Here is an 18,518-nt window from a genome sequence, read left to right as displayed (position 1 = left end):
AGTTAGTTGTGGATTTTACTGAGATGCCTCAATCAGGGCAATATAAATACCTGCTTGTATTTGTATGCACCCACACCGGCTGGCCAGAAGCCTACCCTACCAGAACTGAGAAGGCGTTGGAGGTTTCCAGAGCCCTAATGAGAGACATTATTCCTAGAAATGGAATTCCATTACACATTGGATCAGATAACGGACCTTCTTTTGTACACGAGATCATACAGAAGTTAGCCACTCTGATAGGTACACAATGGAAGTTACATTGTGCCTACAGGCCCCAGTCATCAGGGAAGGTAGAAAGAATGAACAGAACTTTGAAAGGAATCATAACTAAGATGTGCCAAGAGACCACTCTCACTTGGGTACAAGTTTTGCCAATGGCACTTTTAAGAGTACGCTGCACACCGACTAGGTTTTTAGGACTGTCCCCATATGAGCTCATGTTTGGAAGACCACCCTTAGGGATGAAACACTTGAAAGGAGATGCATTGGAATTAGGGAGACAAGACCTAGTGAAAGAAGTTCAACTGTTAGGAACAACTTTAAATGCACTAGCAAAATACACTGCAGACCTGAGACCGCCTTTCCCCGTTACTGCCTTACATCCCTTTTCTCCAGGAGACTTGGTGTTATTGAAGGACTACCGGGTGGAGCCATTGGGTCCTAAGTGGAAAGGTCCATACCCAATCCTGTTGACGACTCCAACTGCAGTGAAACTAGACGGTATTCGGGCCTGGATTCATTATACCAGGATCAAGCGAGCACCTCCAGACTGGTCGGTGTCCCCTGTAAACGGTGATCCACTCAGACTGCGGTTCAAAAAGATCCAGAATCAAAGACAACGTGATCAAGAGTAAATCAAAGACAACGTGATCAAGAGTAAATCAAAGACAACGTGATCAAGAGTAAATCAAAGACAACGTGATCAAGAGTATCCTCTCCTTGGGAGAGTTAAATATATGGCAGAAGAAACTTCTGTGACTCTAAATACTACAGTTGCCGTTAGTACACATTTAGGATTCCCAGCTTTAGAGATTCATTGGACATATGTACACCCTAATGCACAACACTATCTGAACAGGTGTAAACAGTGCACACTAATAGCCACCCATCAAGAAGAAATAGAAGCCTGGAAAAATAGGGTGGGACCTCCTCCCAAGGCAGCATAAGAAGCCTTAATAGTTGATGATTGATTGCATGAAGTGATTTTTACATTATTTTTGAAAGTAGTATTAGAATTTTGTTGTTTAGAATATAGACATTTTCTTTGCCCTAGAATAGCCATGAAGTGGAACTTCAAATGCTACCTAGCTCTTTGGGTAATGGTGGTAAACCAAGTCTTTGTTCAAGGGGGATGGCATGCCAACCTGTTCCATCGGTTGGTTGAAGCTATCTTTGCCTCTGGAAATGTCACAAATTGTTGGGTGTGTTCTCATGGCCCTTCTACTCACTCACAAGGATGGCCAATAGTTCCTGGCCCACTCTTGAATTGGTCAGGATGGAACTCTACAAAGGTATGGGCCTATCATTCCAACTGGACAAGGGACAAAAGTCAAACCACTCTGACTCTAAGAAAACCCACTCCTATAGCCCCTTTATGCATTCATCGAAGTAATAAGAGTAAGTGGGGATATACGCAGGGACAGATTAAGACACAACCCCGAAGACGCATACATTTAGGACATTACCCCACCTGTGAGAAGATTGTAACTTTCTATGACGATAAGGTTTTGTGCATTAATCAAACTGAAAATGCAAATCTCTCTTCACCTTTGCAATGTAATGATGTAAATGGAGCAGGTGTAATTCGGTTATACAATAATTTGGTAGCTGAACAAGCCCTTTGGAAGGTATATGAGTCAAGTACCTTACATAGTCCAACTGGTACGGGAGGATTGCCCCCGGGACTGTTTTGGATTTGTGGAAATTGGGCAGGAAAAATGTTACCTCCTGTATGGAATGGCACCTGTACATTGGGAAGCCTACTCCCGGCTGGGATAAGAGCATACCCCTTACACCAGCCAAAACATGCCTGGGAAAAGCAATGGGCATGGAACAGAAGGAAAAGAGAATACCAGGAGAAACTGGGGTATGATCCTGACAACACCTACCTGACCGAGGGAGAAAGATTTGGAGCAATATTTTTCCCATCGGTAGGAGTGGCTTTAAACATCAGGCAAATCAGAAGAATATCTGCTCAAATAGAACGCCTAGCCAACTCTTCAATCCACGGGTTGGTAATGCTCCAAAGAGAAGTAGATTCCCTAGCAGGGATGTTAATGCAGCATAAACTGGCCTTAGATTACCTGTTGACCAAGCAGGGGGGTCTTTGTGTGTGGCTCAATACAACGTGCTGTCATTATATCAACAAGTCAGGCCAGATTGAAGAAGATGTTGCCAAACTCCATAAAATTGTTGCTACAGTACGATCTACCTACTCCCCAGCAGGTGAAAGTTGGTGGAGTTGGTTAACCTCATGGTTACCAGATTTCGGATGGTTAAAAGGATTATTCTTGGGTATTGTCCTGTTGATTATTGTATTTTTTATAATGGTGATGTGTTTTCCCATCATCATGAAGATGTGTTATAAGTTCACCACAAGTGTGGTTCCCACTTCGCGGCAACTGGTGGTGATTACAAAAATGCCAGGGTATAGTAAAAATGTTATAACTAGATATTGATCTTGCTTCAGCTTCTGTATAATCAGCTTTTGCAAAAAGAAAATGGAGGAGTGAAAGGGTTAACAGAACTCTGAAATGTTGAAATGTTGAAATGCAAACCTAAAGAGGGGTTTGTCCCTCTCCTCTGGCCTGCAGAAGACCAAAAGTCAAGAGGAGATAATGTATCTAGAAGACACAAGATGCTCTGTTGTCAACTACGCCCAGGGAGAATCCAGGGTGGGTTAGTACACCCAGGGGAGTACCCAGGGTGGGTTAACACCCAAAATACTTATCTGTAACAATAATGTGTGTGTTTACGTAGTTTGTAGAGGGTTATCAGTTAAAGACACTGAAGTGGCAAAATATGAGAAAAACATGTTTATTGAATGGTTGATCCGATAAGAGGGGTGTGTGCCCATGACACAGTGCAAAGACATGTATATAAGGAGACTGAAAGATCCAAATGTTAGAGACAGCTCTCTTTGAAGACACTGGTCTGTCTTGGCTGTTTCTCCCTGTGTGGCCACACTTGAAATAAAGAGATTTTTGCTTCACCTACGGAGACTGCTTGCCTTCTGTCGCCAGCCTTGGGGTGCCTAACTAAAGGGGTACCCTTCAACTTCAAACTATACACACACATATTCAGTTTTAAAATGACACAGATCTACCTAGCAAACCCGTTTTTCAGTGACATATATTACAGTGAAAATGAAATAATTATGACTTGGTGGAAGAGACAGCACAAGGCAAGCTTGTGTCTGTTAAGCTAAATCTTCCAATCCTGGAAGATTATCTAGGAGAGTTTGTTGGGTTAAAGCTGTTGTTTCTGTTGTAGTATTCTTGCATGTCTGGAGGTTGGACTGAATGGCACTGATGGTTTCTTTCAATTCTATGATTTTCATACAAAGTTGCAAGCATCAACAATAGTCAGGGGAACTGAAGGAGCACATTATGAAATGAGAAGAACTGGAGCAAATCTGGAAAACGTACTTGGCTGCTCACAATAACCATAAAGGTGAGTTGAGGCAAAAAGATGCTGAGAGCCAGCATGGTATAGTCATTGGAGGTTTGAAATCTCCACTCAGCCACCATATGACTGTGGGCAAGTCATACTCTAAGCCTCAGAGGAAGGCAAAGGTAAATCTCCTGTGAATCAATCTTGTCAAGAAAGCTCCAATGATAGGTTCACCTTAGGGTGTCATAAGCTCAAAATGACCTGAAGGAACATAACAACAACAATACAGATGTCCCTGGGTTCTGAATACAAACGAGAAACTAAAGTTGATGTTGATCTTATGTTCTGTCCCCCCTACACTTAGTAATGGAATAAAAATTCACATCACTAACAACATACTAAATTATATATGTGTTAATTAACCCATGCAATTAAAAGCAATTTCAAATCCTGCCCCTGAAAAACACTTCTACAACAAATACTTCCTGCCAGAAAGGTACCTTGCAGGGAGTCAACCTAACTTCTTTAAGGAAGGAACTTCCAGAGTCTGGGATCATCCACCAAGAAGGTCCTCTGAATATGATGGGATACAGCATGATGGGACAGAGAAAACCAACCTCCCACCACAAGAAGCAGTTAAGGAAGATCTCAAAACCTGGGCATGCTTATGCAAAAGAATACCATGTGTCAGATAATATAAACCTGAGCTTTACAAGGCATTATAGGTCACAACCAGCACTTGGAATTGGCACTTTTATACACTTGTCCAGAAACAGGAACAGAGGTGGGTGGTGGGAGAAGGAAATGTTCTCCTGATGCAAACCACCCTGGGAACACTCAAAAACAATATGGGCAGTATGTTAAGCCTACATGCATTTCTGATCAGTCAGACCCTTGAAACAGTAAGTGTGGGTGGCAGGAGGAGGAGAGAATCATGCCTCAAGGGGCAACTTTTTATTTCTGAAAATGGATGCTCAGGGATATGAATAACTAAGGAAGAAGATGCAATGGAGGGGATGACATGATTTACAGATAAAAGAACATGGGGCTAATTTTAATAGCTGTAGAAAAGGTTTGAAGAGACAACAGGGAAATACAAAAATGTAAACCGTAAGAAGGGCTCTTTTTTTCTCCTTCTCCAGCGCTAAGACAACTTTAGCCAGCTGGAGCACAGCTGTCAAGTCTCCTTCTCCCTCCCACACAGGCACAAATCCTCCTCCCCTTCTTGTTCTTTCATACTTGGCTGTTAAGTGATCCTTGCAGGAAGCGACCTTGGCTCACACAGTCTGTTCCCTGCCAAGTTTTTGCCCTGACCCAAATATTATTCATCTGGCACAGAAATTATCCTTCTCTTCTCACTTGGAAGTCCAAGACCAGCAGCAACATCCATGCACATGGCTTGCATTGCAACTTGACCTGCTTCTGGAAGTCTAGGGATGCTGAAATAGAAACCTTCCATGTGCTACATCAATAGCCAACCATTTGTTTCAAGTGGGAAGATTTGACCACTATGACATTTCCTCAATAAGAATATTTGGAACAGAGAAACTGCAAGGGCCTCGATCTGACTGGATGCCATCCATCCATCTATCTATCCACTGTATATCCTGCCTCTCTCCCATAATGGCCATGTTTAGATATCTGAAAGGATGTCATGTAGAAAATGATGCAAGCTTGTTCTCTGCTGCTCTAGAATCAAGTCAAAGCAAATTAGGAAACAAAGCTCCATGTGCAAATAGATGGCCACATGCTTTATTTATTTTTAAAAGCCCACCACATTTCGGCCTCTAACCAAGTTAGACTTCTTCAGAGGTTACACTACAAAAAGAAGGCCAACTTGTTAGCGGCCAAAACATGTTGGGCTTACAAAAACAAATAAAGCAGGGGACATAGAATTTTGTCCCCTAAGTTGGCTTGACTTTATGTGCTCATGGCTTTCTCCTTTCTCCAAATATTAGAAAATGAATAATACAAGAAAAAAGATGCTATCTAAACATTATGACTTTTTTTAAACCAAAAGAGAAATTTAACAGTGGAATACATTGCTTCAGAGGGTGGTAGATTCTCCTTTTTTGGAGGAATTTAAACAGAGGTTGGATGGACATCTTTCCAGAGTGCTTTAGTTGTATATCTCTATTTGGCAGTCAGAGGACATGGCTCAAACTCAAAGATGCTATGATGCAAACAATGGCATTCACAGTAGCTTCACAAATTGTCACGATCAGCTACAATAATGTCCCTTTTTATGAGAGAGAGGATGAATGCCTATCACGAGAGGATATATTTCTACTACCATATTGACATTATGGCTAAACCACAATACTTACGTCTTGCAATATTCATGTCAAGCCTAAGAAACAGCTTGCTGCCAATAGCTTCATTGCAGATGAGCACAACTGTTTTAGAGGAAGGTATGCTATCATAATCAGAGTTTTAGGATGCTTTTCCTATTAACGGGATCAGGCCCGTAGCCAGAATTTTGATTCGGGGGGAGCTGAGTTTGATTTGGGGGGGGGGGGCTGAGTGAGTGAAAGAAGGTCTACCCTAGCAAACCTTTTGTATCGTTACCCCAACACCCTCATGCATACGGGATATATTGAGCATGGTGATCAGATCATGATATGAATAAACATAACAGTTTAAATAATGTACCAGTAAGGCCTTCTCGTGGACCACCATGAGAATTTCGGGGGGGGGGGGGGCTGAAGCCCCTCAAGCCTCCCCCACCCCCGGCTACATGCCTGAACTGGATGAATTTCAGATACTGTAAGGCCACCCATACAAAAATGTTATTTGGATTTTGTGACACCTTCTTGAACTTTTTGACAGTTTTTTGAAATATTAACTCAAACATAAACTATTACTTGTTAACTGAAAATGTTCCATTTCCTACTTGGAGATTAGGTTTTTCCAAGCAGGTTGTCTAGTTAATATTAACCTAGTGATAAAAGACATGCAGCAGAGTTGTAGTCTTACCTCAACCTGTCATTCCCTTTTCCTGTATATTTTGAATGGTCTTTTCCACTAGTCACAGTGAACAGGAAGTAAGAGATTTTAGTTGAAAGTAAGAGGTTTTAGTTGAATGGAAGAGCAGATGCTTTGCATGTAGATCCATTTCACGGAGAAGCAAAAGTGCCAGGATTGCCTGAGGGGAGCAGCAACCTTCACCACCACCATTTCCGTACCCAAACATTTCAAAAGGCCATCAGAGAGAATAAGAGGTGTCAGTGCTCCTTTTTGGTTCTCCGTGGATCAACAAAGCTTTTATAGGGGAAGCTTAGTCTGTCCATGAGGAACCTAAAAGAAGTGTACTCCCTCCAACTTAGCAGAGAAGCACTTAAAAACGACTACCATGCCATGGTAAGAGAGCAGAGTGAATTATAGTTTTCTATCTTTTTCCCATTCTCCTTGCTACAACAGAAAAGCATCAAGGAATCATGGCCACAGTGGAAAGAGCCAAGGGGATTGGAGCTTTTTAATGTTCTCCCAGGATGGACTAATATAAGTACTCATTCCATTGAAGGAAAGCCTAGACGGAGCATCAACCCCTCTGCTCTCTCCACTATAGCAGAAAGTGAACAGCCACTGCCACCATTGGTTTTTTTCAACCAAGCATTAAAAAACCTGCCAGATGTTGTCTTATGGTAGACACTTCTGTCAAGGTTTTTTTTTGGGGGGGGGGGCGGGGGTGATTTTGGGCATAATATTTTAACATATACACAAGTGCTGTATATGTTAAAATATTTAGCACTTGCTCTTTAGCAATGTTGGAAACCATCTTTGCTTTTAATGCCTTTTAGTCCAACTTTTAAGATGTTATCATGTTTTAAACACTATGTCTTGTCTATTTATGTTAAAATTATTGCTATTTTCAATTATTGTATAATTTTATATCAAAATTGTTTATCTATTGTTTGATTTGTTATTTGTTTGTTTTTTGGCATTGAATCTTTGCCAATTTGTTACTTTCATTGGAAACCACCCTGAGTCTCCTCAGGGAGATAAGGTGGGTTATAAATAAAGTATATTATATTATTATTATAAATCAGTTCTATGGATATATTATTGTCAGAACAAATGATTTATATGGAGAATGATAATTCAGAAATAATTCCAAAGTATTAATTAAATATGGCTCATGAACAGTATAAGGAATGCTAAGTATTGCAGTATTCAGAAGGTGACTGCAAATCTAAGCTGTTCCAAAGCATCTGGCCTCAGATTTCAGGGCAATTGCATGATGTACCACTTTAAAAAGTTTTTAACTATTGAATTCTGAGGCAAGTTCTATAGATATCTTTGCTGTAAGCCCAGGGGACAGGAAATGACAACCATACTTAAGACTAAGTTTGCCTCCAACTGAAAGACAATTGGATTACATGACTGGAAGCATGATTCCTAACAATCAGGCAAAATTAAAAATAAACCCACAATCCTTAATTCAACAGGCAATTTAAAATCATTTAAAATCAACAGCAGTGCAAACTTTGCTAGCAGACAGAACAAATCTATTAGAAACAGGTAAAAGTAAATCAAGATAAAACGATCTGATTTTAACTGTAGAGTTATGCTTCAGTAACCCATCCAATCAAACCACTACAGACATTTGATGAGTCATACCATCTCAGCTGATTCACCCATCAACTCTGAGTTTAATGTGGATTTCAAGTTTAGCTAAGTTGAATCCTGAAGGCACACAAGGAAAATATTCAGATAAGTAACATGGCATGACATGCAAAGATTGTGTCTTCTATTTTTCCACAAGGCATTTCTAGCACCTACCACCATACACTGCCATGCTGCTGAACTGTGTAGTTTTTAATTTTCACCTTTAAACACAATACATAATACACTTGGCAAACATTAGCCTATTTTCTTAATCGGAAAACATGTATAAAAGTAAAGCAAGCCAAGAAGATCTGCAGCCCTTGTTGATTATCTTAATTGTGACTACATTGATTATGCGGCTTTACATGGCAATACATTGCAATATAGTGGAGGTATCATTACAGCCTAAAGCAAGCAGCATAGTTCTTTCTCCACCACCCACAGTGCACGATGCAACACCGACACTGTTTTCTAGAAAAAGAGAGAGAAAAAAATAGGGAGGATGGGAGAAGAGAGAATTGGGAGGAGACAGAGAAGTGCCTTGTGACAGAGCATGCCCTCATCTGGCAGAAATCCCAGATGCCATGGGATGGCTTTAGCTCGTTGGTATCAAATTATTTTTTTGCATTATAATGAGGTCCAAATATAGATGCCTGAAGAAGCAGCTCCACACAGTTGTTTTACATTTATTTATTTATCGTGTCAGGAATGAACCAAGCAGTTATAATGCATGAAAAACAAACAAACAAGCAAACAAACAAAAAAACCACAAAGTTTGCAATCTTGGTAGCTGATTAAATTTTCTTTGACCAGTAGCTTCACAAGCACGCTTGGTGGGGACGAGGGACAGGGCCTTCTCTGTGGTGGCCCCTCGGCTGTGGAACTCCCTGTCTAGGGATATTAGATCAGCCCCCTCCCTCCTGACCTTTCGTAAGAGAGTGAAAACCTGGCTCTTCGAGCAAGCATTCGGAACCACGGAATAGATAGTCAAGCTTGAGATGGAGAATGACCCATGGAACGGCCAAGACGATGAAACGGACGAGGATTGGAATGAGAGGATATAGCTCTTTTTAAATTGTTATCGCACTGTCTTTTTTTGTTTAAATGCACTTAATTGTTTTTGCTTTTGAATGTTTGTATTGATGGCATCGAATTGTGCCGATATGTAGACCACCCTGAGTCGCCTGCGGGCTGATATGGGCGGGATATAAATGATGTAAATAAATAAATAAAATAAATAGATGGCCACTTGGAATGCCTCTGGTCCTCCATTGTGCATGTAGCAGGACTCAGGTTGCATTACAGCAGATGGTCTGTAGTTTGCTCTTCTCTACACTCACATGTTGTGGATTCCACTTTATAGCACCATTTCTTAAGGTTGGCTCTGCATCTCATGGTGCCAGAGTACAGTCTGTCCAGTGCCTTCCAAGTCGGCCAGTTTTCTGTGTGCCTGGGGGGGGGGGGGGTCTTTCATTTGGTATCAGCCATTGATTGAGGTTATGGGTTTTAGCTTGCCACTTTTGGACTCTGACTTGCTGAGGTGTTCCAGCAAGTTTCTCTGTAGATCTTAGAAAACTATTTCTTGATTTAAGTCGCTGACATGCTGGCTGATACCCAAACAGGGGGTGGGCAGGAGATGTCACTGCCTTGGTCCTTTCACTATTGGCTGCTACTTCCTGGCGGATGTCAGGTGGTGCAATACCGGCTAAACAGTGTAATTTCTCCAGTGGTGTAGGGTGATAATGTGGCATGTCTCATTAAGAGCCACATCCACTGTTTTAGAGTGGTGAGATGTGTTCCACACTGGGCATGCATACTCAGCAGTAGAGTAGCATAGCGCAAGGGCAGATGTCTTCACTGTATCTGGTTGTGATCCCCAGGATGTACCAGTCAGCTTTCATATGATATTGTTTCTAGTGCCCACTTTTTGCTTGATATTCAGGCAGTGCTTCTTGTAGGTCAGAGCACGGTCCAGAGTAACTCCCACGTATTTGGGTGTACTGCAATGCTCCAGTGGGATTCCTTCCCAGGTAATCCTCAGAACTCGGGATGCTTGTCTGTTCTTAAGGTGAAAAGCACATGTCTGTGTTTTAGATTGATTAGGGATCAACTGATTTTCTCTGTAATAGGCTTCTGTTTTACATTACTCAGTATATTAGACTGAGTAACGTAACGGGGGCCAGCTATAGGGAGCATATGACACCCCTACCGAAGCATTCCACTGGGTGCCGACAAGTTGGTGGTCCCAATTCAAAGTGCAGGCTATCACCTACAAAGCCCAACATGCTTTGGGTCCAGACTATCTTCATGATTGCATCTCCTCCTATGAACCTATGTGGGCTCGAAGATCTGCCGGGGAGGCCCTCCTCTTGGTCCCACTTCTGTCTCAAAAGCGGTTGGTGGGGACGAGGGAGAAGGCCTTCTTGGTGGTGGTCCCTGGTTTTGGAATGCCTGCCTAGGGAAATTAGGCAAGCTCCCACTCTGCAATGTGTTCATAGGGAGATGAAAACATAGTCTTTTAGGCAGGCCTTTGACAATGACTAGACAACAGCTAAACTAGAGGATTAATTAGACTAGCACTTTATAGTTACTTGAAATTTGGCTCCGGCTGGGATGTTTAATGTGGTTGTATTGCCCATTTTAATAGGAGCTATTGCTGCATTTTATTGAGTATTTTATTTAAATTGAATTGGACTATTTTAAGGGTGATGTTTTATGTTAGTTGTTATTGTTGTAAATATTTTATTTGTTTTTGTGTGTTTTATGGCACTATTATGTGCTCTCTTTAAGCCACCCTGAGTTCCTTCTGGGAGATGGTGATGGGATATAAAGTTGTTGTTGTTGTTATTGTTGTTATGATTAGGTTCAAATTAGAAGGAGGTCCTATGGAAGAGTTGAAGAGTCAGTTACTTGCAGCCTGCTCCAGTTCCAGCTACCAGACTTCTAGATTATGAGGTTTCTCAGAAACAAAGCACTAGAATGTGTAACATGGAATAGCACACATAGCAGAACAGTGTTGTTCTTTTACATGTTGTTGTTGTTGTTGTTGTTGTTGTTGTTTGCTTTTAAGTCAATTTCTACTTATGATCTTAAAATTTTTTTGGCAATATTTATTTAGAGGAGGGTTGACATTGTCTGCTTTTCATTGTTGAAAGTGTGCGACTTGCACAAGATTATCCAGTGAGTTTTCATGGCTGTGGGGATTTGAATCCTGGTTTGTCGAAGTCCAATATTCAAACCACTATATTGTCTCATCTTTCTTTAATAAATACATTGTTTAATAACAAGCTGATACCCTCATTCATTTTTTTAAAGGAAAGTGCCAAGATAGCTTCAAGTGATATCTGAATTTCCTTTTCTCATCTTAGCTGAACCATTTGTTGCACAAGACCTCCATGAATATAATTTATACTTTTTCCCAGCAAATAGAAACAAAATTTTATAAGGAGATCAATCACACTCTCATATCCCCAACACAGCCATGGAAATCTTATGAAAACATCTTAAAGCTAATATTCTTGAACTGAAAAGGAACCAAAGTCAATCCATCCAATTTAGCAGGATCATCAAGGAGACAAATATCTGACAGTAAGCTTTCATTAAATTATTCCATAACAAGGTATGAATCCAGAATTTCATTCCTCTAATCAGATATCACTTAACTTCTGGGGAAAAAACAATGTGCTGCCAAACAACATCAACCATACTGTCCATCTTTCCAGAATATATTCCATAAGTAGATACACAATACTTTGCATTTTATTTCAACATATGAACATACACTTTTCGTCTATTAAAGGGAGAAAGAATATTCCATTGTATTTTAATTATGCACTAGATAGGAGGCTTAATTTTCAGTTGCAATTTTTAGATTGCATTCTCACTACAGAACAAAATTATAACTCATGGTGTTCTATGGAATCATGCAAATATTCCATATATCAAGTGATCTCTAGAACAAAACTCATATTCACAGAACAATTACTATTAGGGTATTTTGGGAAAAGCCAATGCAATGACAGATATAACACTGTTCTTAGTGTGCTGTGCAGATGAGGTTTGGGTGTGAAATGAAAATTTCCTAATGGGAACCATGTTCTATAAAGGAAGATAATGCCTTGGGATGTGATAGTCTCCCACTGGAGTTCATTAAACAGAGGCTGAATCACTTCCCATGTTGATGCTGATGTTGAATGTTCTTTATGAACCATTCTTGTTTTGGTATCATAGAATTATACAGGTGGCAATAACTTTGCCACGTTGTTATGCGCAATCCAAGTAAGGGATTGCATACAACATCCTGGCAAAGTTATTTCCACCTGTATAATTCTATGATACCAAAACAAGAATGGTTAATAAAGAACATTCAACATCAACAGAAAACACATATATATGTGGAAACTATAAGCCCATTCTAATTTTTAAAAGGATTTTCAAGCTCTAGGTTTCAGAAACTTATTTGGTGAAAGACTAAAATGAAAAATTCATCTAGTATTGTTGGGGTGAGAGCAAATACTGCCATGAATGCAATTACAACCATGAATGCAAGTAATCTGATCATGCGGTTACCCAATTATAAAGGTCTTTGGAAGTATCCTTTAAATAGCTATGATGTTTTAAATAACATGTTTTTAAGAATGCCTGCCAACTTATTCACATAGGTTCTGATACTTGATAAGAAAGAGATTATTTGACTGTTTCACATTAGACTGAACTGTGGCAGGTTTCAATAGTATACAGGGTTTTAGCAACACGGGGTGGGGTCAAAACGCCTGCAGAATCCAGTTCCCCTTAATTTGCTTCTTTTTCTGGATGTCTAAGTTGTTTTCCTAAATGCTCAACTGACATTTTAAATTACTGCAATGCTAAAAACGTGGAGTCTCAAAAAATCATTTCAGGGCAGAATTCTGATTTAAGGGTGGCAATACCTTCAGTTTGCAACCTTCTTCACTACATCCCTGGTAGTAGAGTATATGGTGCCTTTATCTATGTACTTGATAACGTCGCTTATCCTGCTCCAAAAGTAGTCCCTCCTGAAAGTGTTTGTGTCTAGGTCCTCCAGTGCCATTCAATGATAAATAGTAACATTAGTTGGGTTCACTAGCATTTGCAATTTCAGTTATCTTCGGGGAGTGAGTGGAATGGTAGTAGTCTTGGAAGGTATCCCTGGTAGATATGTGGGTAATACTGCATAGCGTAACAGTAAGATGCATCAGCCTCAGTGTTGAGCCTTTCTATGTCCTTTCCTTCTCAACACTTAGGCTGGTCTCCCTCTCTCATCTTCTCTCCCTCTTTTAAGGGACAGTGGTAGGAGTGACAACAGAGTGGAAAGAGACTACAAGAGCCTGCCTTAATCCAAGAAACCCACCCAAAAGATTATCCAGGGCTGGGGAGGTTTAACCTGACAAACACAATTTTGCTTTTTGCTGCTCCTTCCACCATGACATCATGCAGTCAAGGGGTTCATCAGGAAGACCCCTGTGTCATTCTGAGGCTGAATATATTGAAGAATTTGAAAATGTTAGAGTAAGGGAATTTTGTGACTGCAAATATTTCAACCACAGCCTCAATCAAGGCATTACAGGAAGGAAACTTAATAATATTTGAATACATTACATTTACAACCTGTGCCTTCCAAAAAGTCTTTCTTTCAAAGGTGGACTGTTGAGTCTTGGACTCAGAAAGAGAAAGAGGCAAGAGTGACTCCAGACAGATAAAACAAGCTAATCGTAAGGGCCATTGTTGCTTGTTCTAGTCTACAACCACAAAGAACATTTAGAATATGACAGAAACAGGAGGCATGTATGAATCCTAACTTTGAACAGTGTGACAGGGCAAACAACAATTGTTGTTTACAACAGAAAAAACAAAGTGAGCCCTCAGTTGGCATCTTATGTCAAGTTCACATGTTTATTCAGATGCACACAGGGCTACTGCCAAGAAGTGACATAAGCAGGTTGTTATGTGGCTGAATAAAATTCTGAGGCAACTACGTTGCTGGCATCTGATCAATTGTCCAAAACAACTTTGTAGATTGTTTCACATGAGACGTGCCATTTCCCTCTAGCTTTCAGTAAGGCTTTGCTAATTAAAATAGAAGCATGTATAGAGGTATGAATAAGATGTACTTTGTCTTTTAGTATCAGTGCCAATTTCTTTTACCAAGGAAAAAAAAGCTGGTGCTGGTAGTAAGAAGCTCACAGACTTTATTTATTTATTTTTAGTTTAGAGCTGAAACCACACTTACCGGCATAATGCACAGGAATTTCTATCTTTGGCCCTATGACGTAATGACCCTCCTCCAGACTGTGAGCAGTAATGGTTGTCCACTGTCGGCAAGAATGAATCAAAAGGTAATCGCTGTCTCTGAGACCTTCTATAAGTTCTCCTATAAAAAAATATTTAAATTTTGGTCACAATCAATGGAATCAATAATTTTACATTCCAAATACAATTTTGTGGCTAAAAGAGTAACAAAAATAATTATAAACTTTATCAATAACGTGCCACCATCTCCCCAAAGGGGACTCAGGGTGGCTAACATGGGGCCAAGCCCGAAAATAATACAACATAATTAAACACAAAACAATAAAGAAAAAAAATAACACCATAACAAAATACACGAAATAGCAAATAAAATAAAACAGTATTAACATAACATAGTATAATCAACACAAAGAGTAAGCTGTGAACTAGGAAACCCAAGGTTCAGAATTAATATAATTAACAAATGCATTAGGTGGTATAAATAAAGAACATTTTCTGCTGTGCAGCTACAGTAATGGAGAAATATAGTGATAGGGGGAAGTGAATTTACAGGAAATGCCTTGAATAAAGTTTCAAGTACTAAATAGATGCTGCTTTTCTATACAGGGCTGCTATCGTATCATTTCTATATCTGGTGGTCTTATATCCAATTTCCCAGCAGAAAAATATTCCGTGTTCAATACAGCCTGGATATGCTACTTTTCAAGCTTCTGAAGAGGTAAAACAAAGCCTAGGTGCTGAATATACCAGCAGATATGCTACAAGCCTAAATAGCAAGGAACCAATTTAGGCAAGAGTTCCTTCTTAGATCTATGCACTCAAGCAGCAGTATGACAGGGACTTAAGCTGTAAAAATTAATTGCAGGTGACTTAAAATGCAAGTATTTTTTCCATTGACAGCAAGATCTTGATAAGCTAGCTTTAGCTGCTACACATGCTGGCTTACATGTTATCAACTGAAATGACACACAAGATTCTTCAGTGTTTACCACAAACATTTAACCTTTCCCTGGTCAGCTCAAAGCAAAACCACAATGTTATAATGGGACACCATTTCCAAGAATATTCTTGTAGTCCTTGACCACATCATGCAACTTATTAGGTAAACAAAGCAATGTATAATGTTTTCTGGAATTGATGCTTATCCCACTCTCCCACCCCCGTCATGTGGAAAATCTTCCACATGGAAGAATACATTATTAATCTATTTGGGAAAATATATGATTTCATAAAATTAATAAGCATAGTAACATAAAATGTCCTGTATCAAATATTTCTCCTCTTACAGCAGTAGGTGTATTAACTGCACCTATTTTAATATACCAGCAGAAGCAACATCATTTCCACATGACTGCTACTGGGAGCTAATTATAGGGAGCGCACAACACACTTATCAAAGCAGCTCCACTGGCTGCCAATAAGTTTCCAGTTCCAATTCAAGGTGCAGGTTATGGCTTACAAAGCCCTACACGGTTCAGGCCCTGCTTATCTTTGCAATCGCATCTCCCTCTATGAACCAGTGCGGGCTCTAACATCTGCCGGGGACACCCTCCTCTCTCTTCTACCACTGTCACAAGCATGGTTGGTGGGGATGAGGTAGAAGGCCTTCTCGGTGGTAGCTCTTCGACTTTGGAACAGCCTCCTCATGGCGATTAGGCAAGCCCCCACACTGCCCTCCTTTTGGAAACAACTGAAAACCTGGCTGTTCTAGCAAGGTTTTGAGAACAATTAGTCCCTAGGCCCAGTCCCTAGGTCACCAGATAGTACTCAGTTCTGCACTTTATCTACTTCTCCAGCCCGATGGTACGCTGTTTGCACTATCCCTTGCCCAGCCCTTTTTATAGTTGATTAGATACATTTTAGAACTATTGTTGAACCTTGTCTGATAGAGATCTGATGTATTTGGTTTTATATTTTATTGAACTTTTAGTGTGTTTTATCAGGGTTTTTATTTTATTTTATGATGTTTTTATTTCATTTCTTTTATATTTTTTGTTATTTTTATTATTAAGTTATAGTTACATAGTTCTATATTGTCTAATGTGTTTGGTCCTGATGTAAACTGTTTGTATGGCTTTTCTTTTGCCAGTGAATGTTTGCCATATTTGTTGGAAACCATTCTGAGTTCCTTTGGGGAGATAGGGTGGCCTATAAATAATAATAATAATAATAATAATAATAATAATAATAATAATAATTTTTACCTGTTCTTCTGAAGATGAAGCTCCCTTAGTATTGAACCCAGTTATTTATTATTTGAGCCCATCTGAGAGGAGTCAGCACACAAGATCACAAGCACCCCATCACAATTCAAAGAAGAAAGCAATACTACTGCCTGCTTGCTGGTGTCTTTCCCTGGCATGAGCTGCTGTCCAAGATCCCCCTTTGAACCGTGTCTTCTCAGGTGCTGAGTAAGGTTACATATTCTCTTCTTATAGGGAGACACAAATTGTCTGCCTAAGGCAGGGGTCCACAAACTTTTAAAGCAGAGGGCCAGGTACAGTCCCTCAAACTGTTGGAGGGCCGGATTATAATTAGAAAAAAAATGAATGAATTCCTATGCACACTGCACATATCTTATTTGTAGTGTAAAAAACACTTAAAAACAATACAATAATTAAAATGAGGAACAATGTTAACAAATGTAAACTTATTAGTATTTCAATGGGAAATGTGGGCCTGCTTTTGGCTGATGAGATAGGATTGTTGTTGTTGTTATGTGCTTTCAAGTCATTTCAGACTTAGGTTGACCCTGAGTGAGGGCCGGGTAAATGACCTTGGAGGGCCGCATCTGGCCCCCGGGCCTTAGATTGAGGACCCCTGGCCTAAGGCAATGGGTCTTCTTCTGGCAGTGGTGATACCATAGAGGGTCACTCCAATAGAGGAGCTACTTCTGGGGTTGTGTGGTGGCCAATTTCTCTGCTTGGGGTCAGCGAGATGTCTGCCCTCCTTTGCAAGCTAGAAATCTTTTAATCAGCCAGCACTACCAGCATTAGTTTTTAAAAACGATGTGGAGAGCATGGGAAGGAAATATAAACAGGGAGTGTCTATTAGATTCACTGGGAGTCACTGCTTCTTACAGAAATGACACCATTATAATGATCCAACCAGGGAGGAGGAGGAGGAAATTTGAATGGTTTCCTGCTGGTTTTTGGGGAGTATCCTGTTGCTTTCTTAGGTGTCCATGTTGATGTCTCTAATGGAGAAATAAAAACACCTCCTCTGAACCTCACAACACCAGAGAATTGTAAGCCCATGGGGGTTGGGGGTTGAGCCATGTTCTAGAGCAGTGGTTCTCATCCTGAGGGTTTCCAGGTGTTTTGGCCTACAACTCCCAGAAATCCCAGCCAGTTCACCAGCTGTTAGGATTTCTGGAAGTTGAAGGCCAAAACATCTGGGGACCCACAGGTTGAGAACCACTGTTCTAGAGTGAGAAGTAGGCTTCCAGCTGCAGGGGTTTCTGGATGAGATAAAAAATAAATATGTTTATCTGCCTGCAGACTTGGTTATGGGATGAAGATAACTTTAGTTACCTTAGTGAATGGCTACACTAAGAACAAATAGGGGGATATACCTATGTTGGTTTTGCTGGTCTTATTGGTGGCCTTTGATACAACAAAGATTGATATCCTTCATATTCCTCAATCTGGGATATGACTATGAAGCATTGGTTCTGGCCCGTTTAGAGGGGCAACTGCAAAACATGGTGTTGGGGATTCTAGCTTGAACCCCCGGGCAATGGCTTGCTGGAGTTCCTAAAGGCTCAGTTTAATCCCTCATTCTATATATGTAAACACTAGAAGAGATTTTCTAGAGTATGCCGATGGCTTTTGGAGAGTCTAGCTCTTTTGTACGACTGCTAAACTACTGCTTCTACTGTCAGTAATAGTCTGCACAAAGGTGATCCAAGTGATGCTTAATCCAGGCAAGACAGATTTACTCCTGGCAAATCAAAAGGTAGAGCAGGAAACAAAGACTCACTTTGTGTTGGATGAGGTTACACTTGCCCTGAAATTTCAGGTTTAAACCTT

At 40.3% G+C, this 18,518-nt stretch overlaps 1 protein-coding gene across 1 annotated transcript in view; it reads right to left on the bottom strand.

Moving 5' to 3' along the window:
* Positions 1-18,518, bottom strand: part of GAREM1 (GRB2 associated regulator of MAPK1 subtype 1) — a 114,285-nt gene that overhangs the window by 64,985 nt on the left and 30,782 nt on the right. Inside the window, exon 2 of the mRNA XM_060775231.2 lies at positions 14,468-14,608. Within this exon, the coding sequence (XP_060631214.2) occupies positions 14,468-14,608 (141 nt within the window). The remainder of the gene's footprint in view (positions 1-14,467; positions 14,609-18,518) is intronic.

The sequence above is a fragment of the Anolis sagrei genome, chromosome 4, assembly GCF_037176765.1.
Source record: "Anolis sagrei isolate rAnoSag1 chromosome 4, rAnoSag1.mat, whole genome shotgun sequence".
NCBI classification, from domain to species: Eukaryota; Metazoa; Chordata; class Lepidosauria; order Squamata; family Dactyloidae; genus Anolis; species Anolis sagrei.
This window is presented reverse-complemented; position numbering and strand designations above follow the sequence as displayed.